This window comes from Neofelis nebulosa, chromosome 18 (genome assembly GCF_028018385.1).
Source record: "Neofelis nebulosa isolate mNeoNeb1 chromosome 18, mNeoNeb1.pri, whole genome shotgun sequence".
NCBI classification, from domain to species: domain Eukaryota; kingdom Metazoa; phylum Chordata; class Mammalia; order Carnivora; family Felidae; genus Neofelis; species Neofelis nebulosa.
In genome coordinates this window covers 4,771,807-4,796,293 of record NC_080799.1, presented here as the reverse complement: position 1 = coordinate 4,796,293, position 24,487 = coordinate 4,771,807, and the positions used below count along the sequence as shown (strand labels likewise).

The window sequence follows — 24,487 nt, the reverse complement described above, 5'->3', positions numbered from 1 at the left end:
TTTCAGGCGGAACCTCCTCCTCTCCTAAGTTAAGGATATCACAGAAGAAGGCTAGACTTAGGCCAATCATCAGGCGGCACGAAGATGGCGGCCGGCCGGCCCCGCGCCCCGCCCCCGAGCCGAGCGCGCTCGAATTGAGCCGAGCGCTCCCGAGCGTCTCCCGAGCATCCCCGAAGCCAGCAGGAAGCTCGGGAGGCGCGCGGGCAGGAGCGACCCCGCCCCGGAGCCTGGGAGCGGCGCGCCCGCGCGGGGGGGAGGGGAGACCGGATGTGAGTGGAGCGGCCATTTCCTGTTTCTCCGCAGTTTTCCCCAGCTTTGGGTGGTGGCCGCTGCTGGGCTCCGGCTTCCCGTTGGCGGAGGGCGAGGCGGCGTGGACAGCGGCCCCGGCACTCCGCGCCCCGCCGCCCGCAGCCGCGCGCCCGCCCGCCCGCCGCGCCCCGAGTGCGCCGCTTCTCGCCTCAGCGCCCGGCCGCCGCCGCGGCCCAGCGAGCGGCCCAGATGCAGGCCATCAAGTGTGTGGTGGTGGGAGACGGGTGAGTGCGCGGGCCGGGGCCGGGCGGGTTCGCCCGGGGTCCGAGCCGGCCTCTCTGCCGCGCGTGGCGTGGGTCGCGGGCCGCCACTCACTACCCCCGGGACCGGACGGCACGGGCCTGGTTCCGGCTCCCCCCCCACCTTTTTTTTTTTTTTTTTGGTGGGGGAGGGGGTCGCCGACCCGCGGCCGGAGGGAAAAGTGAACTCCACCCTCCCGCCTTCTGTCGGGCCCGCCGATCGCCGGGTGGGACCCCCCCAGCCGCGCCGCCACCCTCCCTCGTCCGCCTGGACACCGGTGGGCTTGGAGTTGCCTTTCTCAGAAAACGACCCTTTCTGGGCTTTTACATCAACCTCTCGAGCCCGGTTGAGAGCTTCCGTGTGTCCCGGCGGTCAGGTCGATAATACCGGACGAATGTTTGCCTGGGCGGGTTTGGTGGCCCTAAACTGATTTACCACGGGCTATCTTCCGCTTGCACTTGGCCACTTGTTAAGATTTTTTTTTTTTTTTTAGGTGATTATTTTTGCTCTTAACGTGGAGAAACTTCTGAGATTCTAGCTGCGAGGAGTCGGGTGTGATTAAGACTGTTCTTTTCTCTGAACGTGGTGTGGTCATAAAAAAAAAAAAAAAATTGGCTTTCGCTTCTTGCATTAGGTATGGGATGTAGCAGAACAGGCTCCCTGAGCGGAGCTGCCCTGTGACTCAAGGCATTTCTTTTCATTACTGTCTGTGGTGGTTACAGGCCCTAGAGGAAGACAAGACTTGGCTTATGCAGTTTTTTTTTTTTCCCCTCCCATAGAAACAAGAATCTCAGTGTAATCCGAGCAAAATTGTGTGTCTCAGCAGGCCTAGAGTAGTTGAGTGTTAACAAGGAAGCTCCAAGAATTACTACCAGTTTCATGACATTCAGAAGGCAGTGGGTGCATTTTTCAAGTTTTGTAAAGTCGAAGGAAGCGTTCTGGCATCGCTCTATCTTTTGATTAATATTCCCCAAACTTGTCATTAGGACTGATGTGGCTTTTATGCCTCTCCAGTTGTGAATTGGCTTTGTTTAGATTGTTGCAAATTAGACATTCGAAATTGTTTCCACAGCTAATTCAGATGTGGGTACAGTTGAACTGATTTTTAAAAGATGCCCGTCTGGGATTTGTCAGAGTCAACATGCGAAACATTAACACTTCATGGTTCTATGTATATAGCCAACAATTACACCTCCCACCTATTTGGGAATATGTATGGTACCTTTTTTTTTTTTTTTAAACCCTTCAGAAGAAAGTTTTATTTTCATCAGGGTCGGGGGGAATGTTCAGTTATTTAATAGGGAAGTCAGTAAACTGTTTAAGTGAAGTTTAAATTTAAACGTTTATCAAGTTGTCTTAACGCTTTAAGTGAATTTCTCTTAACAATTACAAATGTTGGGACGTCTGGGTGGCTCGGTTGGTTGAGCGTCCAACTTCAGCTCAGGTCATGATCTCGTGGTTCATGAGTTCAAGCCCCTCGTCAGGCTCTGTGCTGACAGCTCGGAGCCTGGATCTTGCTTCAGATTCTGTCCCTCTCTCTGCCCCTCCCCCTGCTCATGTTCTGTCTCTCAAAAATGAATAAACGTTAAAAAATATACCAGAAAATATTAAAAATTAAAAATGTTCAATCAGTAATGCTTAGAATATGAAATAATGCTAGTTTTTAAAAACGCCAAATTGCTGATAATTCAATAACCCTAGTAATATCCTATGTAATATCCTTAATTGAAAATTTCTGGAACTAAAACATAAGCACAGCAGATATATTTAACGCCTACAGATTATGGACCTCTGCTGTTTGTATTGGCTTGTTTATCTAGTCGCATACTTGTTGAACGCCTACTGTGGGATCTGGATCCTTCCTTCAAGTCTCTACCCCGCTGCTTAGGGGGAAACCCTGGGCATATCAGTCATCCCCCACAAGACAGGTGCCTCAAGTTGAATTCGTGAGGATTAAACCAGATGCTGGATACGAAGTGCCTCCCAGGTGTCTGCCCTGTGTGGAGTACGTGCTGTTTCTCTTACTCCGAGGCACTGAGGGACTCTGAGGGGAGTGGTAGGCATAAGACAGTTCTTGGCTTGGCTTAAAGTTTTCAGTTAGTTTTTTTCGTATTTGACATTGATGTAGACTGGGGGGCTAAGAATCCTGTTAGAAGTGGATTAAAAAAATGTAAGGTATTTATTTATTTTTAAAGATTTATTCATTTATTCAGGTAATCTCTACACCCAGTGTGGAGCTCGAACTCACGACCCCATGACCAAGAGTCGCATGCTCTGCCAACTGAGCCAGCCATGTGCTCCCTCTATTACTTTAAGGGACGGCATATAGCAAACGTTACTTCAGTGAAAAATTTAGACACATAATTTTCCATACCAAAAATATTTTCTGCTTTTACCCAAACAAAACATCAGCCTGATGATATGGTTGGAATGTTCTTTCAAAAGTTGTTAAAGCTGTAAATGTAGGTCTACATTTTGTGGGGCAGAGAACTCCATGGTGGGGAATCTGAGGCAATTAAGGGCAGTTTAAGCAGTAAAGGCAAATTGAAATTGCACAAATTGCAAGCTTCCTTATTTAAAAAAATATTCTTGGGAACTACAGTTAGAAGCTATGTCATAATCATATTATAACTAGGATCAATTAGCCTATATTCTTCTTATGAATTATTTTCTATATAGCAATTCGGTTGGCATTGAGTACAAAATGTGAGTTGAAATTTTGACACTTTTTATGCTATTAATCCTTCTCTTGGTCCTAATTCTGTTAGTACTTCTTGAACACGGGGTCTGTCATTCTTATTTAATGGACATCTGACCCCAAGATTCTCTCAGTTTTACTTAGGTAAGACAGCATCTCACATTCAGATATTGCTAAGCCATTCAAAAAAAAAAGTTTTTAATGTTTTTAAATTTTATTTTGAGAGAGAGAATCCCAATCAGGCTCTGCACTGTTAGCACAGAGGCTGATGTGGGGCTTGAACCCACGAACCGTGAGATCATGACCTGAGTTAAATCAAGAGTTGGGAGGCTTGGGGCGCCTGGGTGGCACAGTCGGTTAAGCGTCCGACTTCAGCCAGGTCACGATCTCGCGGTCCGTGAGTTCGAGCCCCGCGTCAGGCTCCGGGCTGATGGCTCAGAGCCTGGAGCCTGTTTCCGCTTCTGTGTCTCCCTCTCTCTCTGCCCCTCCCCCGTTCATGCTCTGTCTCTCTCTGTCCCAAAAATAAATAAAAAACGTTGAAAAAAAAAAAATTAAAAGAGTTGGGAGGCTTAACTGACTGAGTCCCCCAGGTGTCTCTCCCTAAACCATTTTTTTTTAGTGTTTATTTTATTTATTTTGAGAGAGAAGGCATGAGTGAGCAGGGGAGGGACAGAGAGAGGGAGAGAGGATCCTAAGAGGCTCTACACTATCCAGAGCCTGACATGGGGCTCATACTCATGAACCGAGAGATCACCACCTGAGCCAAAATCAAGATTTGGATGCCACCCAGGCACCCCTAAACCATTTTTAATAGTGTTGTTTTGGCTTTGGTTGACCAGGAGGCTGGGAGTGAATGAAGCCCCTCTTAGTTCACTCCAGATTGGGCTAGTGGTCTCTCCAGCCCGGTGTCTAATTTAGGCATTGCTGTCCAGGAATGTTTTTAGTTGAGCATAAAAAATACCTTCCATGATGATGTCATCTTTTTAGGAATGCACCAGTTCCTCTCTACTTGTTTCCATTGAACAATCACTGATGGTCCGATCCATGAATTTAAGTGCTTTGTGAATTGTCTGTGTGTTTTGCCTTCAGCATGGGGTTCCATATGTTTGTGTTTGACCTGTTGTAAAGGTGTTTGAATTCTGCACTGGCTTCTAAGTTTAGATTTGTTTAAAATAATTTTTTTTTAAAATATTTATTTATTTTTGAGAGAGAGAGTGTGAGCAGGGGAGGGGCAGAGAGGGAGGGCTACACAGAATCCAAAGCAGGTTCCAGGCTCTGAGCTGTCAGCACAGGGCCTGATGTGGGGCTAGAACTCATGATTTGTGAGATCATGACCTGAGCCACCCAGGCGCCCCTAAGTTTAGATTTGTTGTTTGACTCCGATCTTGGTGGTTAAAATTATACTTACGCCTTTTTTTTTTTTAACTTTCAAATGATAATCCCAGTAAAAGTTTGGGGTTGGATTCATTAGAGGAGTATCAGGAATCCATTTTTAGAGAACTTAAAGCCACTTTTTATGATGTTCTTTCTTTTGCATTAATCATCTAATGTATTAGTGCCTCCTACTTTTTCACCTCTGTATCACCAGGTAGTTCTTGTAATTTTTAGTCTTCCTAAAAAGGAGATGTTTTATCAGGAATCCTGCTCCCGGGGCAATTACCGCATGTCATCAGAGGAATATTTTTCCTTCCACATCTAAATATGAAAAACTTCAGAGATACAGAAAAGTTGAAAGAATTGTGTAGTGAACACCTGCCACTTAGATTTTGTAATCAATATTTTGCTATATTGATATTGACCTATCTTCCCATTATCAGGGCATATTTTAAGAGGATTTGATTTTGAAGAAGAATGAGGCTATGCAGTTAGATAAAAAGTCTTTTTTGAACTTTTTTGTATCTTCCACAGATCCAGATAATAACTATTCTAGGGTTAGGTTTGGTGTTTCTAGAAGGGGGAGGGGTTCCTCTGTAGCTTAAAGGCTACTTCAGAATTGGACTCTCTTAGGGGTAGCATCTTCAGCCTTGAGGGTTCTAGAAGCTACACAGTTTTTGAATTTTTTGAAGCCTCCAATGGTGATAATGGCTGGTTTTCCTAAGTTGGTTGTGATGTCCCTGTTAGTGACAATATCAAAATTTCACATTAGATTTTGTGTTTTTGTGCGCTAAACTACTCTATTCATGTATTTCCTGAATTTATTCTTTGCATGGTTATGCATTTACTGAAGGCCTACAATTGGAGCGTTTCCAAACCCCATTTCACAGGGTAAATTGAGGACTTTCATTCAGGGTCTTTCATTGATGCAACAAATATGAATATATATTTAATACTTTCACATTCCACTGTGTTCTGTTAATATATCGTTAAGAACTAGGTACCTTTTTAAATTTTTATTGTTTTTTAAAGTTTATTAGAAAGTGTGTGCAAGTGGTGGGAGTTGCGGGAAGGGTTGGGGGGGAGACCATCCCAACCATCAGGCCCCATGCTGTGGGCGCAGAGCCTGATGCGGGGCTTGCACTCATGAGCATGAGATCATGACCTGAGCTGAATTCCGCCGCTTAACTGAGCCACCCAGGTGCCCCAGGATCTAGGTACTTTTAGACAGTAATACAGGCTCCTTATTTTCTCATTGAAGAAATCTGGTCTTTGAGTCCTAAGATCAGTGTATCTTTTTTTTTTTTTTAAACGTTTATTGATTTTTGAGAGAGTGCGAGTGGGGGAGGAGCAGGGAGAGAGGGATATAGGATCCGAAGCGGGGCTCTGCACTGACAGCAGCAAGCCTGATGCGGGAGAACTCATGAACCATGAAATCATGAGCTGAGTCAAACTCAGAGACACTCAGCCTATTGAGCCACCCAATAGGTAGGCGCCCCTACCCTCCAAATTTTAAACGTTTCCTTGAAGTTCTCCTAATGGGAAAATGAAGAACATAATAGGAACATGAGTTACTGGCTTTAATCTTTGTAATTTCTACTAGAGCAGGAGAGGCACAGATAGGCTTAAAAAAATGTTACTCACATGAACTTTCTTTCAGTAGATTCATGTTCATTTTCTACAGTTGTGGCAGCTTTCAAGGATTAAAAAGAGGTTGAACTCAGTGGTAGCATATATAAAAGTGGAAATTCCAAACCAGATAGTAACTTTCAGAGGTTCTTGGCCGCATCAGTCAAGGTTGTGACCAAATGCAGCTTCCATTCGTCGTGTGGGAGCTGTGTTGACTTTGGCCTCTAGAGTTTATTTGTGGAGTGTTTTTAAAAGGAGTGGACAGATAACACTAATGGGAGGTAAATCACCATTATTTTTTTCTTTTTATCTGTTTTTTTTAAAACTAAGTAAATATTTAAATCATCGTTTGGACATGTAGTTAATTAAGTCGGAATTTTATAATTTAATAATTTCTTACAGATTAGTTTATAGCTGTAATGGTTGGTAATAAAATTTCAGCCTATCAGGGTATGCCAATACCTTGAATTCCTTTGCAGTTAAACCTTTCAAAAGATGATGCCTCGGCTAAAGGTGAAGTTTCAGGAAAAGAGATCTTAGAGCTTTTGGTTTATTATTATTATTATTATCATCATTATTAAAAACTGGTTGAGTTTTGGGGCGCCCGATGGCACCATCCGTTAGGCGTCCACCTCTTTTTAAAAAAAAAATTTTTTTTAACGTTTATTTATTTTTGAGACAGAGAGAGACAGAGCATGAACAGGGGAGGGTCAGAGAGGGAGACACAGAATCCAAAACAGGCTCCAGGCTCTGAGCTGTCAGCACAGAGCCTGACGTTGACGTGGGGCTCGAACTCACGGACCATGAGATCATGACCTGAGCCGAAGTTGGACGCTTAACCGACTGAGCCACCCAGGCGCCCCAAGATCTTAGAGCTTTTGAAACAGAGTGGGTCATATTTATAGTAATGGCTTTGTTCCTGTACACATGGAAGAGATTTGGGACAGTATTGTTAAAGGAAGTACTACCATGACGTTTTATCATAACCGTTAAAACCTTTATAGCCTCTTATCCTTGATATTAAGAGGCAGTAACTATTACATTTTCACTCATTTGTAATTTTGAAAAGAGGCTCAGCAATGATGGCCTTAGACTCCATTCTCTTCCTTAGCTACCACATCCAGCCCATGGCTGGGCCATCTTGTTCTGCCGCACGCCTAGGAAGCTCTAGAAATGGCCCACTTCTTTTTATCCTGAATCTCCCTCGTTGGTTCAAACCACTCTCGTTTTTCTGTCTCCAGTCCCAGCTTCCTTCCTCAGTCCTCCTTTCCACACTGCAGTTGGAGGCTGCTTCTGAAAATGCAAATTTAATGGTTTCTTGGCAACTAAAAACTTTCTGGGACTTCCCGAGTAGGATCAAGTCCCATGTCCTTAACAAGAAGAGATGACAGCCTCCTCAGAGTTTCCTTTGCTGCTTCCCCCTTAGTTCTTGGTTCTTCAGTTGTGCTGGGCTTCTGGGCCTCCCCATCAATGCTGCTGTTTTTGCCTAGAATGTTCCTCCTGTCATGTCCCCATTCCTCCTAGGTTTCAGCGTACATTGCGACCTCTATCAGCTCCAAGACTAGGTTAGATCCCTTTGCTGTACATTTCCAGAGCATCTTAAAAATTTTTTCTTTTAATGTTTATGTTTGAGAGAGACAGAGTACGAGCAGGGGAGGGGCAGAGAAAGAGGGCGACACAGAATCCAAAGCAAGCTCCAGGCTCTGAGCTGTTAGCACAAAACCCGACGTGGGGCTTGAGCTCACGAGCTGTGAGATCATGATCTGAGCTGAAGTCGGATGCTGAACCAACTAAGCCACCCAGGCCCCCCCCCCCCCCCCCCGCCTATCCCCCCTCACCTTTTTTAAAGTAGGCTTCACACCCAGTGTGGAACCAAATGCAAGGCTTGAACTCCTGACACCGAGATCAAGACCTGAGCTGAAATTAAGTCTGTTGCTTAACCCACTGAGCCACCCAGATGCCCAAAAAGATTTTTTTTTTTAAAGTAGGCTCTACACCCAACGTGGGGCTCAAACTCAGGACCCTGAGATCAAGAGCTAGAGGCTTTAGGGACTGAGCCAGCCAGGCATCCCCCAGACCATCTTTAGTAACACTTGTCACACCTATAATTTTATGTAATGACTGCACTCTTCATTTTTTCTTCCAGTTTTTTAAAAATGTTTACTTATTTTTGAGAGAGACAGAGCGTGGGGGTGGGGGAGCAAAGAAAGAGGGAGACATAGAATCTGAAGCAGGCTCCAGGCTCTGAGCCGTCAACACAGAGCCTGACACGGGGGTTGAACTCACAAACCGTGAGATCATGACCTGAGCCGAAGTCGGATGCTTAACCGATTGAGCCACCCACGCGCCCCTATTTCTTTTTTTTTAAGTTTTATTTATTTATTTTGAGAGAGAGTGTGAGTGGGGCAGAGAGAGGGAGAGGGAGAATCCCAATCAGGCTCTGTGCTGTCAGTGTAGGGCTTGGTCCCTCGAACCGTGAGATCTTGACCTGAGCCAAGATCAATAGTCTCATGCTTAACAGACCGAGCCACCCAGGTGCCCCATGCACTCTTCTTTTTTTTACTTTAATAACTGCACAAATGGGGCACCTGGGTGGCTCAGTCTGTTGGGCATCTGACCTCGACTCAGGTCATGATCTTGCATCCGTGAGTTCTAGCCCTGTGTCAGGCTCTGTGCTATCAGCTCAGAGCCTGGGGAGCCTGCTTCAGTTTCTGGGTCTCCCTCTCTCTCTGTCCCTCCTCCGCTCACACTCTATCTCACTCTCTCTCAAAAAATGAACAAACAAACATTAAAAAAAAATAACTGCACAAATTCCATGAAGTTTTGTTCCTTGGAATATCTTCAGTACCTGGTATACTTCCTTGCATAGCACATACTTTGTTGGTATAGATTGAAATAGAATTCATGCTTTCAGTAGTTTTGTGATGGAGTTGGTAGTTTCACATCCATTTTATAGTTGAAAAAACTGAGGCATAAGGGAGTTGAAACTTACAAAAAAGTCCAGCCTAGTAAGTGATACAGAGGTGGTCCCGGGTCTCAAATCTAGGCTAATGACTATGCATCTCCACCTCCTGCTTATATAGGTTTGACATTGTAAGCTTTTCACAAAATGTATGGTCAATGAGTCATTTTTGTTGAGAAAGCCTTTAGGAGTTGGGAGCTACTTCCTGATGATGTAATGTAATGTTTGAGTCTGTGAGGTCTTCAGGGTGGGGGAGTTCTAATTTTTAAGCCCTTAATAATGTTATGAGTAAAACAAGTATTGGCAGACCGGGTGGGCCTGTAATCTGTCTTTGCAGAGAGGTTTTTGCCTTAAGCTAAGAGTGCTAAGAAAATAGAAAAGCACTTAACTTCTTTATAGTGAATCCTAATTCATAGTAGTTGCGATTGGACAACAAATTCTTACAGCTCAGAGCTTCATTGTGTGAGGAGAGCATTTATATCGCTTCTCAGCCTTCTGGCTAAGATCAAGGGTAGTAAGGAGAGCATTAGTGAAAACTTAGGCCGGGGACCCAGGCTCTCAGAAGCCCCTGAAGTCACCCTGAGAATGTCACATTTGGAACTCATTTTTTGGCTAAGGGCACAGTGATCTTAATTTGTAGGTGATATATTCTCATGAAAATTTCAAGTGGTTGGAAGACTCCAAGCCACCAGTCTGACCTCTGTCCCGTGGTACACTGTATCCCCCACTAGTGGTGCGGGAGGGCCTTCTGTCTCTGGAGAATTTCTACACGATTCTTTTTTACTTTCTCCTCTTTGCAGCTTTGCGAAGTTTATGCCAGCGTCCCTGAGCCGTTAGTTAATATGTCTGGAATACACTGTGTTAGCCGCTCTAAAGGCTTATGGTGATGTGTGAGGATGGGGTTGCGGAGTGGCAAATGAATACAGATGAGTTAAAGTGAGTTCTGTATGGCTCTTTGTGGCTCACAGTTCTGTGTGCGGTGGTTAGTGACTAAGCACTCTGTTAAGAGAACAGTCATTACTGGTGCCAGAGGGAAGGCTTTAAAAGGTGGTGGGTTTGAGCTACCACTCTGAGGCTGCAAAATGTATTAGCAGCCAAGTGGAAGTTGCAGAGGAAGGCTGTGTTTGCATATTAGGATGCATCAAAGTGATTTGAGGATAGAACTGAAGATGCTCAGATGAGAGACTCCTACACATAGTCGCAGAAGAGACTTTCCATTTTAAACTATCGTTCCTCTTCAACCTGTGCTTAATTAACAGCTGGTTCTGTGAATGCTAATTCCTAAGCAGAGCAGGAAGAAGGCTCCTTTTTGAGAAATTCGAGTTTGTTTACTTTAAATTTCAGGATAGAAAATGTGTAGGCTTCAGTAGAAGGTTACAGAAACTGTTTAATGCTAAGTACTTGGTGTATACTTCTTGATTTTTTCCTGTAAGTTTAACAGAATAATGAAAGAATTACATGCATGTTGACTAAGCAACTTATATCGCTTTTCTCTTTCCTTAGAGCCGTAGGTAAAACGTGCCTACTGATCAGTTACACAACCAATGCGTTTCCTGGAGAATATATCCCCACTGTGTAAGTATCTGGAGTTAAATAAGCAATTTACTTGTGATGTGTTTTTTTAATTCTTTTGACCTTTGTTTTGCTGTAAAGGCATTCTTAATTCTTACGTGAACAGATCTGATCAGTTTTCCACTTAAACGTGAACATTGACCAAAGTCTGATTAATAAGAGAATCGGGCTTTTAAAAACTACTTAATCTGATGTAAAGTTTCTGCGTTGTGATGAAACACACAGCTTTCCTAATTGGTTTTTAGACATTCAGGAAACAAAGTTAACAAACCGAAGCGTGAAGACTGGATACAGTAAGAGTTTCATATAAATTTGGCACTTGAGCATCTGTGTGTGAAGGATCAAGGAGGCAGAACATGAAATAGTCTGTTCTATTGTGATTGGCCTTTTCTGGCAAGTGATCCCAATGGTTCCATGTCACTGTTGAGTTATCAGGCTGTGGAACGGAAACAGGGTGGTGCTGGGGGCGGTTACCGGAGGACGGAATTGGCCACCGAGCTGTTGATTCCCTCTCCGCAGCAGAATTGGGCGGAGATGGAAGTGTTTTTCCGATGATAGGATTACTAGGGAGCCCCGTGTAGCACGTCACCCTGCTCTGTCCTCACAGCTGCCATCCTAGTAGAGGAAGCACCTCAAGTCCCACCCATGCTGACCTTGTCGAGCACAACATGTGCGCTGCAGTGTTGCCCAAAGTTTTGCAGAAGTGGGCTCATACTCTCCGTGTTGTTCTGGTTTTATGGTGGGGACTTTCCTTTTCTACACATGTAGGTAGAACTAAATCATGATCACTGTAGGTGACTTTGAACTACTGTAGCTGATACAGTACACTGGTCATGGGGTTTGTTTGGGGTTTTTTTGCCGTGTTGAACATCATTGCACACGTCTTTGTGCACATGTGATAGATGATGACAAGTGGAGGTGTGCCAAATCCAGAGGGAATGGATATTTCGATTTCTGATAGGTTAACTACCCATGTGCTGCCCAAAGGCTGTACTTGGACCAGCTGTGACTGAAGCCGGCTCCTCTGGTTGGACTGTGGGTGACAGGAGTTGAAAAAGTTACTTTCTCATTTGCATTTCTGATCCCCGGTGGGGTTGAAATCCCTCAAATGTTCACCGGCCATTTGTAGTCTTGTGTGGATGGACTGTTGAAATCCTTTGCTTATTTTTTTTTTGAGATTTTTTTCTTACTGATGGAACTTCTGTGTACAAGAAATATCAATTCCTCTGTCTCTCCTTTGTCCTCTGTCTTTTTGAACTTCATTATGAGGTCTTCTGCCGTAAAAAAGTTTGACTTTTTTTTGTTTTAAAATTTTTTTTTAGTATTTATTTTCGAGAACAAGCATGAACAGGGGAGGGGCAGAGAGAGCGGGAGGGACAGAGGATCCGAAGCAGGCTCCGCACTGGTAGCACAGAGCCCGATGCAGGACTTGAACCCGTGAACTGTGAGATCATGACCTGAACCAAAGTCGGATGCTCAACAGACTAAGCCCCCCCACGCGCCCTAAGAAGTTTGATGTGTTTATGTAAATATGCCACTCTACCTGCATGGAGTTTTATGTCCTGCTTAGGAAGACCATTCCTACTTCAGTGATGCAAAAGTATGTTTTCTAGATTTTTGTGGCTAACGCTTTAATCTTTAATTCATTTAGAATTTATTTTTTGGTACAATAGGCGGGGCACGTGATTCTTTTTCCCAGATAAAAAAAAGTCATGATCTTGTTCATTTGAATAACCTGTCCTTTTCTCACAGAAGCAGAATTAGGATACCCCAGACCTTGTCTTCATGGGAGCTAGTGTGGTCGTTACGTTCGTTAAGCCACATCGGAGCCTTACTCAGACTTCGGCTTTGCCGTCGCAGTTTAGGAAGTCCCTGAGTTTCAGTGTCGAGAGTGTGTGAAGGTGGCTTCTGAAATTGTATCTTACGGGCTGCTGTATGGGGTCCTGTTTGGTACTTGCCCTGGTTTGAATGGCAATGCCAGGTTTTCTTTTTAATGAAGTACTTGGTGGTACTTGTGGTTTGCTTTGGTTTTGTGGAAGTCCACCTTACTTTCTGCCTGTCAGCCAGGCTTTCCTGGGCCTCTGCTTATCGTTAAGTAATCACTGGGGTGACTTGGTATGCATGTAACCCAGTACACTCACTCTGAAACGGTCCACGACAGCCTCTCACATCAGGTTCATTTCGTGTTCCCTTCGCGCTTGGGTCGCAGGCCTGGCTGGATGACCACGACCTGACTAATTGTTGCCCTGACTCAGTGCGGTGGCCGTGCCGCGCCACCTTGCTGAAGATGAGCCACATGTGGATGTGAAAAATCTCAGCAAGTGGGATTTGAAAGAGGAGAGGGACTGATTTTATACTCTGTTTCTCTGGGGCAGAAGAATCTTAATGTCCTGTTGAAGAGGCAGAGGTTCCTGTTGCTGCCACTGCTTTGTTTCGGGTACATTGAGGAGCTTGTCCTTTGTTTCTTGGGCGAGTTTCTCCAGGTGTTGGTTTGTTTCCCTTTCACTCGTCCCAGTTTCCCTCCAACATTAGCTCCGCCTGCTGGCCCGGCAACCCCCAGACCGCACCTGGCCTTGGTGCATCTCCTCTGGGGCCCTCGCTGGGACAGTCACTCGAGTCCCTGATCTGTGCCCAATGCTCCATGGCTAAAGACTAACCGTTTTTACTCCATTCTGCAGCTTTGACAACTACTCTGCCAATGTTATGGTGGATGGAAAACCGGTGAATCTGGGCTTATGGGATACAGCTGGACAAGAAGATTATGACAGATTACGTCCCTTATCCTATCCGCAAACAGTAAGGATCGTGACTGATTTTTAATGTGTCCTTTAGAATATATGATTTCTGAATATGAAATTGCACATCACCTGTGGGTTTGCTTGCACAGTTGGCCCGTGAACAACACATTTGAACTCCACATGTCTGCTTAGATAAGGCCTGTTGGTACATTTCAGTGAGTATGTTTCTTCCTCCAGATCTGAGGGAAATTTTTTCTCTGGCTTATTTTAGTGTAAGAGCGCAGTACCTAATGCACTTAACATACGACTGTTGATGTTACTGGTAAAACATACGACTGTTGATGTTACTGGTAAGGCTTCCAGTCAGTAGCAGGCCATTAAATTTGGGGGAACTTTTGATTGCATGGGGGGGGTCAGCACCCCTCACGCTCCCCCCCCCCCCCCCCCCCATGTTGTTCAGGGGTCTACTGTATCGCCATCTTTGGGGCATCCTGAGTAGTAGCAAGCTCCTGTTAGTTCAGTAGCGTGTGTCCCCTACATGGGAACCCAGAGTTGGCTTGTTCTCATTTCTCTGGTCTTACATGGTATAGAATATGGTGCTGTGCAGTTCACATGCTTCCATTGTTGCAATTTGTTTATTTATGTATTTATTAGAATTTTTTTAATGTTTATTTTTTGAGAGCTAGAGTGTGAGCAGGGGAGGGGCAGAGAGAGAGGGAGACACAGAATCCCAAGCAGGCTCCAGGCTCTGAGCTGTCAGCAACAGAGCCTGATGCGGGGCTTGAACTCATGAACCATGAGATCATGACCTGAGCCAAAGTCAGACTCTTAACCGACTGAGCCACCCAGGTGCCCCCCCCTCTTTTTAAATATTTATTTTGAGAGTGAGAGTGTGTACAGGGGAGGGGCAGAGAGAATTCCAAGCAGGGTCTGCTCCCTCAATGCAGAGCCCAGTGAGGGGCTCGACCTCCTGAACTGGGAGATCATGACCTGAGCCAAAATCAAGAGTCGGATGCTTAACTGACTGAACCACCCAGGTGCCCTGTTAGGATTAAGGTTTTTGAAAATCAAGTTAGTGACTTGTCTTTTGGGTTTAATATTATTTTTCTTTCTTTTTATTTTTTTAATTTTATTTGGACTCCATGCTCATGAATCTGAGATCAAGAGCCATACGTTCCACCGACTGACCCAGCCAGATGCTCTTTAATATTATTTTTCTATGTTACTCATGCTCCTTTTTCTATGGCTTTATTATTATCATTTGTTTTAATGTTTATTTTTGCGAGCGTGGGTGGGGGGCGGCAGATGCAAGGGCAGAGAGAGAAGGGAGACCAAGGATTTGAAGCAGGTTCTGTGCTGACAGAGCCACATGCAGGGCTCGAACTCACAAACCATGAGATCATGGTCTGAGCCGAAGTCAGACGCTTAACCGTCTGAGCCACCTTTGGCTTTAGCACTTACATCTTCTCAGTGTAGAGTCAGGTTTCGGTTTTGTAAAATTATGTCCACAGTGTCCAGTCAGAAAAACTTCTAGATTGTTTTGCATCCATTTCAGACGATTAAATGATCCGTGTACCAAAAGCTAATGCGAGTTGGTGGAAATATGCTTAGAGGCCACTTTTCTTTAAATTAGGAATTGTCTTATTTGCATCGTGTGCTTCTCTCATTACACATTTGTTCTTCGTCTTAAAAGTATTTGAAAATAACTCTGGAGACTCAAGTGGCTAACCAGCCAGAGGAATATGCACTAGCACAGACTCGTTAGGTTTCCACCCTGCGCCCTTGCTTCCCAGCTCTGTGACCCTGGCAGATTTTCTCAGGGCTCTCGTTGTCACCTGTCTCGTCATAGGATTAGACGAGCAGTATGTATAAAGCTAACGGAAGGGTCCAGGTACGTCACAGACACTCCAGTGTTGCTGTGGTGAAGACGCACATCTGGAGAGCTCTTCACATCCCAGCTGGCTGGGCCCGAATGACTAGAAGTTGCTGTGCGTGCTCTCAGCAAGCCCGGATGACCAGAGGGGTCAGGGTCAAGGAGACACCCTGGAGAAGGCAGGTGTCAACCCTTGGATGGACCTGACCGTCACCGTCTTGGGGGCATAGTGTGGGTGAACATAACCATAGTTCTAGTCTTCCCAAATCTTTTGTTTTTAAATTTAACTTCCTGTTTTTAGTAATGATAGTTTTTTATACTTTTGAGTACAGTTTTAGAATGCAACAGTCATTGTCTTCTGTATTTATTTTCTCCTGGAGGAATTGCCAAATCCAGTTGCTTTGAGCTGTAGATTTTTGCTGGTTGTCCTTCAATTGAATTGTAACCAGAACTATAAAATGGGAGGTTTGAATGAGTGATTGCTCAGTTAACCTCCAGCTAAAAATTAACTGATTAAGGTTTGAAAATCAGTTCATAATCACCAAATGGTTTGAGTTCTTCAACCAACATGTTTAGGAAACTCTTCTGTCCTCAGTGGGTGCTTGATAATTCCAGATTTTAAATGGATTTGCTAACCTATTGACAGACAGAGTAGGAGTCTTTAACCCACTGGATCCATCTGGAAGGGTGGGGTGTCACTTCTGAGAAGTGAGAGCCACCTCCTGTGACTCACGGGTCCAGGCAGGGTGTGGCCTTTCTCTCTGAGGGAGTGGCTCACAGTAAGTCAAAGGTGACTTGGCAAGGCCCCTGCTCTGTATGCCAGAACACACGCAGGTAAAGTGACAGATTGAATCAAGCCGCAGGGTGTTGTCCTTCTGGGGCAGGACTTAAACTTTCTGTGTCCCTTCTGTGTAAGGTGCTCTTTTCCTGCCAGACACTTGAACAGCTAAGGGGGTGAGGCACGACTCTAGCCCTCAGATGGCTCACACGTGCTGTGTGACACATCACGCGCCAGCAGACGGGTGTCCTGGGCACTTCGAGCAGAGAGGAGAGCGGCTGTGTAGCAGTTAAAGATGCTCCCGCTGGCCTCCTGCGGATGAGGACGTTTCATTGGCTCCCGCGGGGGCGGCCCCAAATGCGGAGATTGGTGCCTGGGAGGTCTCCTTCCTTTGGGCCGCACTGTCCCCGCAGGGGGAGCAGGCCCGGTGGCTGCCGGCTGGCACCTTGGCAGCGGGGGTGCCTCTGAACTTTGTACTGACTGGAACGTGGTCTCTGGTTGTTGGCTCTACAAGACCTGTTTATGTGGCTTGTCCGTGACCGTGCTCAGACCTCCCCTGAAGGGCCGGTAGACGATTTTGTATCCACATGTCACCCTTAGGGCTTGGTGACTCCCCAAAATAGATGTCATGTTTCCTGTGGGCATTTAATGCTGCTGTCCTCTGTTGGGCAGCTTGGGTGGCGAAGTTAGGTCTGTTGAGGGCATTCGTTTCTGCGTTGTCCAGAAGATGGCAAGCAGGTAGTCCTGTTCAGTAGAGATTGCCCTTGAAAGTTTCATTTTTCTAAATTAAGTAATCCTTAGGGCTTTCCTGTCCTTTAATAAGTCTTAATCTTTATATTCTCTTTTTAAAAACGTGCCGTAATAGGGGCTCATGATGGTTTGGTGGGATAAATGTTGGGCTCTTGATCTCAGCTCAGGCCTTGATCTCATGGTTGGGAGTTTGAGCCCTGCATTTGAAGTAGGCCCGACGTGGAGCCCGCTCTCCTGCATGTTCTGTGTGTGTGTCTTGAGTTGACTTGTCACCGTGGCAGCGTGACCCGTGTAGTGCTCGGGCCCAGCGTCGTGCGTCGTGTCCAGTCAGCTGCATTTGCCTTTTTGTCCAGGACGTGGTGTGAGTGGGAACCTGTGTGCCTCGCTGGGGTGACGAGGCCTGAGCTCCGTGTGGGTCCGGAGAGGCCTGCGCTGCCCGAGGTGCCGGGCCTCTTGTGTCCGGGCCTGCGGGGACCTGCGGTGTGTGTGCGCTCAGCTCGGGAGCCGGGTGGTGGCGCGGAGGCAAGGAGAATGGCTGTGTTTGGCTTGGCCGTTTGGATTTTCACCTGGGTTTTTCTGCTTTGTTCAGGTGGCCGCCTCTACCTGTGGCCGGACACACCTGTGGCTTGAACAAAGTCGGGTTTGTTCCTGTGCCCCAAACGAGACCTGCACCTCGGGGACTGCGGGGTGTGTGATTTGGGTGAGGGCTTGCTCTGGATTGGGTGCTGGCAGGAAGCAGGGTAGTTCTGGGGCCAAATCTGTGACTGGTGCAGACACCGTCACACAGTCTCGTTGGCTGCGAGAGGGGGGCGTTTGGGGTTTTTGTAGTTTGCACGGTGACCTTGTGTTTGTGGTTAGACAAGATTGTTAAGTGGTCTTCTATTCGTTTCTTTACTTTTGGTCTCGTGTCAGCATGGTTGCGTGGTCTGACGTGGGCGCTCTGGGAGATGGTCACATTCGGTGGGAACCCGCTGTAGCCTGGCTCCTGGGGGTTCGGTGCTGTCCTGCTCTTTCTCCTGAGCAGCTTCCCGTGGATGCCACACACACAGCATCTTTGCTCTGTCCTGTTTGCGCCCTGGTCCTTTGCCCAGTTCCTAGAATGTCTGTAGGAAGAACTATTCCAGGCCTGGAAGTAAAAGCCGGGCGGAAGGCCTTAAGAAGAGAAGGAAATGAGAGGGAGAGACAGAGCGCGCACGTGCAAGAGCAGCGCTAGGGTGTTTGGAGTTGGGAGATCCCAGCCACCCCCGAGTCCCCTCCCGTTCTGCCAGGAACCTCTCTGTGGTGCCCTCCGCATGCCTGGTGGAGGCGGTGGACCTGGCCAGTGAGGGAGCGGTGTTTGCGACCCGGAGCAGTCGCTGAAGGCCTGGCGGGAGCCTGTATGGTCGGGAGTCGGTTGCGGGTGAGAGAACAGCGTCCGGGCCAGAGGGAAGGGCAGCCCGTGGCCTGGGGAGGCCCGGGCAGAATAAAGAGGCTCCAGGACACACTGGGAGGAAGGCTGGGCCAGTCCTGCTGCAGGCGGCCCTGCCATGGAGCTCCGGCCTCCGGGGACCCCCGTGGACATTGAGACACCTGCCAAGGTCGAGCAGCAGGAGTCTGTGCGGGTGTTTGGTTGGGAGGCCAAGGCTGCAATGAATCCCTCCTGGAAGAGCGAAGTGTCAGAAGGACTAGACGTTTTATGATTTCCATGTTATTGTTTTAGAAGAATTACCACGTTATTCTTTATACCTTTTTAAAGCCTTATTTAGGCTGGGGGAAGAAGAAGAAGGGAATGGGCAGATGGTGGAATGTTAATGTAGGATGGAAAAGCATGTTTCTTGATCAAAAAATAGGTTTTAAAAATTGAAAAAGGTAGAACAGATGTGGTTGGAGGATATTTTGGAGCTGCGTTTTTGTGGCCAATCCCCAGGGGTCCCTGTGTCACCATAAAGAGTCGGGAGCACAAATCTTCAAAAGTAGCCCATAGATGAAAGTGGCAACTTTAATATTCTCAGAATCGTGGGTCAGAGAAGCTGGAGAGAGAGGAAATTAAAATAATTCTCTTGTTCATCTGTTAAAAGACGTGTGGGGTTCTGTGTTGCTTGAAGAGCAAGTCTTTCTTTCGATTTTTGTTGCAACAGGGGCGAATTGAAAGCCCTGTGGTGGCCGCTGGAGATGCCGTCCCCTCTGGGTGGCCGTCCCGTCCAGAGCTGCTGGGGGGGGGGGGGGGCGCAGTTCAAGGTCTCAGTGCATTGACACCGTTCACTCAGGTCCTCTAGCTCCCTGAATTCGATCCGCACTTGCGGAATTTGGGGGGAGAGTGAGCGCCAGCCTTGTCACCGTCACAGCGCAGACCCAGCAGTGCTTCTTGGGGCCTTTTCCTCCCAGAGGCCCGGTCCTACGGACAGGTGTGCCTCCCGTTGGTGGCTGCTGCCACTGGGCCCGTGTCTCGGAACATGGACAGAGATCTTTGACCCGTGTGTCTCTTGCTAATGGACGCACGGACACGCCTTTGCTAAGGAGGAACGCACGCTTTCTGCACGTTTCCTGAGTGGACAGAGCCCGTGCGCTTCCTCGGGCGGGCGGGCATTTGTGTCATCAGGCATGGTGGCGCTGCTGCCGGAACAGGAACCTTCTGTGTGCTCCTGTGGGTAGCGCCCCCCCCCCCCCCCCCCCCCCCCCGCCAGAGTGTGCCTGACCTCTGTCTTCATCATGGCCTTCACAGGTGTGATGGAGTTTCGGTGGGGTTTGGCGTCACAGATGCTAGACAGTCCTCTGCTTTTGGATCCTTTGGGAGGGTTGAGACAGAATTCTGATGAAGAAGAAATAATGGATTGTGTTGACTTTTACTTTCCTCAGTTTTTACTAAACTCAAACACAGTTCTCATGCATTACTAGGTTGGAGAAACGTATGGTAAGGATATAACCTCCAGGGGCAAAGACAAGCCGATTGCCGTATGTAAAACTTTCAGTCGACTTCAGTTTCAAGCTTTATCTGTTCTCTCGTTTCACTTAGTTCCCCAGGATTTCCTCTCGAGCCCCACGTTCCTTGAGTGCTTTGTATTCACTTCACTCGAGGTTGGGTTTTGCTTGATGAAATGTGCTTTCAGTGGAGCGAGACAGTTTACCTACTAGCTCGAATTAAAGCGGTTTGTGAACTGCTTGCTTCCCTCCTCCCGTGTGGAAGGAGGGACCTTCGTGAGGGGCCTCCCAGGCCGTCGAGGCTCCACGTGACACCCACCCACCGTGGAGCGGGACTGAGCATGGCTGCGGGCGCCTCCTCCTCCGCTTTGGTGTCCCCTGGTGTCTCTGGTGTCCGGGGCGCGGCTCTGCGGCTGAGCTAACCTCCCCCTGCTTCCAAATGATGTAACCCGGTGCCGACCTGCCGCGGTGATTCTCCGACGAGCCTGTGCATGCGCTAGCGTTTGTTAAATGTCATTTATAAAAAGCTGTTTTGTGGGATGTTTCTTTCCCTTTCCAGGTACAAGGGATCAGCTGGATGATTGAAAGTGCTAGCTTGGGAATTGTGTTAGCTTGGGAGATACATTTCACAAAGTAGCAGAATTGCCTTTCTCTAGGAAAGGGATTTATAAACCTAGCATTTTAGAAACTCTTAGGCATTTTTAATACAGCTAAATATTTAAATTTGACTCTTGACACAATAGAGTGGGGCAGAGGTTTTACGTTTAGTCGGAAATGCTTCCCGGTATTTATTCTGCACGGACTTTTCCTCTGAATCTTTATTTCGGCTACGACTGCCCAGCGTCGAGTCCTCCAGAGCTCTGCTCGGGGCTGAGAACCGACAGCCGGGAAGATGCCGCTTACACCCGGGAACCTCCGTCACGGCGGAAGGTGCTCAGCGAACAGCCGGACCCCACTCTGTGCCGGGGACCCCGGTGGCAGTTCTTAAAGCAGTTTAATTGCAACCCAGCGGCCAACTGAAAGTGTACTTAATGTGCACCCGGGGAGCTTAATGAAAAGCGTACCGTTTGTACATGTTTTTTAAAATCGACTCTGCTTTTGAAAAACAGACCACGTTTTACAGAAACGAGTGGCACCTTGACCCTGGTTTGGTCCCTGTATATAAATAAGAGCATTAAAGTTGCCAGTGGGAGTTGGGAATGTGAAGGAAGAAGCCTCCTGGGGGTCTGATTGGAGGCCTCTTCAGCCTCTAGGAAACGCTAGCACATTCTAGTAAATCCTCTCCCCTCTTCTCATAAGTAGCTGGCTGCTTCACGTGCTGGTTCTGGTCTGGGAGCTTCTGACAGAACTGAAGGGTTGTAACCAGGGGGTGAGCTTTAGACACGGACTGCTGGTGCATAACATGCACTTCGTCTCGTGAATCGTCCCCACAGTGTTTACGAAGCAAAGCACGCTCGTCACCGTGAGATCATTTCTAAATGCCTCTCTTTCCTCTTTATAGGATGTATTCTTAATTTGCTTTTCTCTTGTGAGTCCTGCGTCATTTGAAAATGTTCGAGCAAAGGTAAGCGGGGATGTTTTAGACCAATGTTTTGTTACATAGTGTCATCTTTGGGAGGTAAAACTACCATTTAGTGATAGAAATTTTAATGATTTTGTAATTCTACTTTAGGTAGATCAATTTTTGAAATCATTGATTTTATTATGTAGAATTCTAAAGTCCAAGGTCTGATTCAGGAACGCTGCGTCCCTTGTTAAAATAACACTTTCGAGTCCGTCTGATGGAGTCATCTGCTAAAACAGCGGCCATGACTTTCCACTCCTGCGTCTTTCACACACTTCCAGTGAAAAGTGCCATGCGCGGGATGTTCTGTTGTGATCAGGGATGTGTCCAGTGAGAGTAGTGGTGGCAGGGCTGAGACCTCAGTCCACATAATTCATGCTCACTGCTGAATATATGTAGGTAGGATTCTCAGAGTTCATGTAAGAGCTTGACCCATTTTACCAAAAGATAGTTTTTTGGGGAAGGAAGACCTTCCCTTCCTACCACCACCCCCCCCCCCCCCCCCCCCCCCGACAAGTAGAGCCTGTTCTGTTGGGTCTTTAGTCTTGGAATCCTGGTTTGCTGATCAAACACCCACAGGTAGGCAGGCCTGTGGTTCTTGAAAGTATTGAGGCGGGGGGGGGGGGGGGGGGTGGTTCCTGCCAAGAGCGCTGAGGGACTAAGGTGGGGTGGTGGGGTCAGTTGGGCACCCGGATGGGTATCGTTTAGGCAAAGAAAGTTCATGAGGGAGGGGAACGTGTCATGACTTTGTTCTCTCTTGCATCTAGTGGTACCCTGAAGTGCGACACCACTGTCCCAACACCCCCATCATCTTAGTGGGAACTAAACTTGACCTCAGGGACGACAAAGACACGATTGAGAAACTGAAGGAGAAAAAGCTGACTCCCATCACCTACCCGCAGGGTTTGGCCATGGCGAAGGAGATCGGTAGGAAATCCTTGCATTTTCACGTCTGCCTTCTTTGCACGGGATTTATTTTCTTGACAGACTGGACTCCAGTCTGGGGAAGTAGAGAGCGTGTTTTCCGACTCAGGGTCGTGATGACGCTCACCAGGTGGGTGCAGGGTCGGGGCTGCTCCGCTGGGCCACACGTGCCGGCAGGTGGCGGGGCCCGGGGAGCTGCTTCTTCGTCCTTGTCCGGGTGAGAAGAGCGGGGCTGAAAGAGGCTGTCTCCCGGCAGGTGCTGTAAAATACCTGGAGTGCTCGGCGCTCACGCAGCGAGGCCTCAAGACAGTGTTTGATGAAGCTATTCGAGCGGTTCTCTGCCCCCCTCCCGTCAAGAAGAGGAAGAGAAAATGCCTGCTGTTGTAAATGTCCGGGCCCCTCTCCTGCCCTGCCCCCCTCAGAACCTTTGTACGCTTTGCTCAAAAATGGTGGAGCCTTCGCACTCAATGCCAAGTTTTTGTTACAGATTAGTTTTTCCATAAAACCATTTTGAACCAATCAGTAATTTTTTAGGTTTTGTTTGTTTAAAGTGTAAGACTTCAAACTTTCACATTATATTAAAGTTTAGCCCTAAAATGGCAAGCTTTTTTAAAGCCTTATTTTTCAGAAGCCCCTATTCTTGCTCAGATTAAGAGTTGCCAAAATACCTTGTGAACTAAATTGCATTATTGTGCTGAGAACACTAAGCACTAAACCGTTTAAGACCTTTGTCTTCAGAAGAGACCGCAGCCAGCCTCTCAAGTTCGGACAACAGACCCCCTGCTGGCTGGTCTCTGCCGGGAGAGCACCGAGCTGTGTGTCCTCCTGGAACGAGCGTAATGACTCAGCTCTCTGATCAATCTTTTTGATTTTGTAGTGAGATTTTTTTTTTTTTTTTTAAAGTAGTGTATTCGCTTTTGCTGAGATTTGGAACCGCCCTCTGGCTCCCGCCCCTGTGATGAAAGGGTCCGCTGTGGCCGTGGGCACCTGGGGCGGGTGTGCGGGCCACGGGACGCGATCAGAGGACAAAGACAGTATTCTGACAAAACACTACACTGTGCACGTCATTACTAAACTGAAAGTGTCACGGGTAAAATCTTAAAAGGTTAATTTCTGTCAGATGCAGTAAATGATGAAAGGTCGGTACCATCACTAAGTGTTTTAAGCTTTTTTTCTTAGACTCCATCCCTCCTGAGATCGGGCATTTAATTCATCTTTGAACTGGTCGTTCCCATAGTTGCTGACTTAGTGCTTTTCTTATAGAACCCCTTCTTAATGAGCAATATGCCTCCTTGTATTATAAAATCTTTCTGATAATGCATTAGACTTTTTTTTTTTTTGTAGATTAGTGAAAGTGCATTCCTGTTCCCTTGTTACTTTATTCAGAGCTAATAAGCGCTTTCCTTAGTTTTCTAGTAACTAGGTGTAAAAATCATGTGTTGCAGCTTTACAGTTTTTGAAATATTTTAGATATTCCTAAACTATGAACTTTCGTAACATCACTGTCTTGCCAGATCACCAGTACTGTACCTTGACTAATGCTGACCCTCCTCCTCGCCGCCTTCCCCCGGACACACGCTTCCTGTCGCTCTGCCTAATCAACCACGTTCCTTTGGGTCTGTGAGGTTCTGTAAGCCCGTGCTCGTGCTAACCAAGTTCTGTACAACTTACCCGCTGGCAAGAATACAAGGTTGGACCTTTCAACCACTAGAACAAAGTTTTTTAAATTGACCGTTGCAGACTTGTGGAGTGTTTTTACATTGATCTTTTGCTAATGCAATTAGCAGTTATGTTTTGCATGTGTGACTTAATAAATCCTTGAATCATATGACTGTAATACTTGAATTCTTGAGAGCTCGAACAACCTCCTGGGGTGTGTGTTCGTTTGCCTCACCTGAAAATCCTAGGCGCTTGGAAACACATTTCCAGTGCAGGTTTTCATGCTGGGGGACGGGGAGGGGCCCCTCCAGGGGAGAAGCTGAAGAGTCACCAGGGACCGGTGGGGAGTCAGGCTGGGTTTGGGACCTTCGGATGCGGGTGGGACGTCCACACGGGTGCCCGAGCAACTGGGGCCAGAGCTCTGGGCTGAAGCTGGCGGCTGTTGGGAGCCCGAAAAGGGGGGGAAGGAGGCCGATTATGACTTTAAGCCTGAAACTGTACTTCAATGAACAGGTCATG

General features: G+C 47.0%; 2 protein-coding genes across 4 annotated transcripts in view; one reads left to right on the top strand and one right to left on the bottom strand.

Moving 5' to 3' along the window:
* Positions 1–268: 268 nt before the first annotated feature.
* On the top strand, positions 269–22,828 carry RAC1 (Rac family small GTPase 1). 2 transcript variants are annotated; one of them, XM_058711093.1, is made up of 7 exons: positions 269–533; positions 10,716–10,787; positions 13,463–13,580; positions 19,798–19,854; positions 21,323–21,385; positions 22,153–22,312; positions 22,566–22,828. In XM_058711093.1, the coding sequence occupies exons 1-7, from the start codon at positions 499–501 to the stop codon at positions 22,694–22,696; spliced, it is 636 nt and encodes a 211-aa protein (XP_058567076.1). In that variant the 5' UTR covers positions 269–498; the 3' UTR covers positions 22,697–22,828. The 2 variants fall into 2 exon arrangements, with proteins under 2 accessions (XP_058567076.1, XP_058567077.1); XM_058711094.1 differs by lacking the exon at positions 19,798–19,854 and having other exon boundaries at positions 280–533.
* A 317-nt stretch (positions 22,829–23,145) lies between these two features.
* DAGLB (diacylglycerol lipase beta) overlaps positions 23,146–24,487 on the bottom strand; it is a 39,212-nt gene continuing 37,870 nt past the window's right edge. For both annotated transcript variants that reach the window (XR_009256707.1, XM_058711085.1), the window contains one exon: positions 23,146–24,407. Coding sequence is in view for 1 of the 2 variants with exons in the window: in XM_058711085.1 (XP_058567068.1) it covers positions 24,317–24,407 (91 nt within the window). In the remaining variant the exon portion in view is untranslated. The remainder of the gene's footprint in view (positions 24,408–24,487) is intronic.

Coding starts and splice junctions, on each gene's coding strand:
- RAC1 (XM_058711093.1), top strand. CDS start 499: ATGCAGGCCATCAAGTGTGTGGTGGTGGGAGACGG. Junction 19,855..21,322: donor GCAAAGACAAGCCGATTGCC/GTATGTAAAACT, acceptor TCCTCTTTATAG/GATGTATTCTTAATTTGCTT. Junction 21,386..22,152: donor TTGAAAATGTTCGAGCAAAG/GTAAGCGGGGAT, acceptor TCTTGCATCTAG/TGGTACCCTGAAGTGCGACA.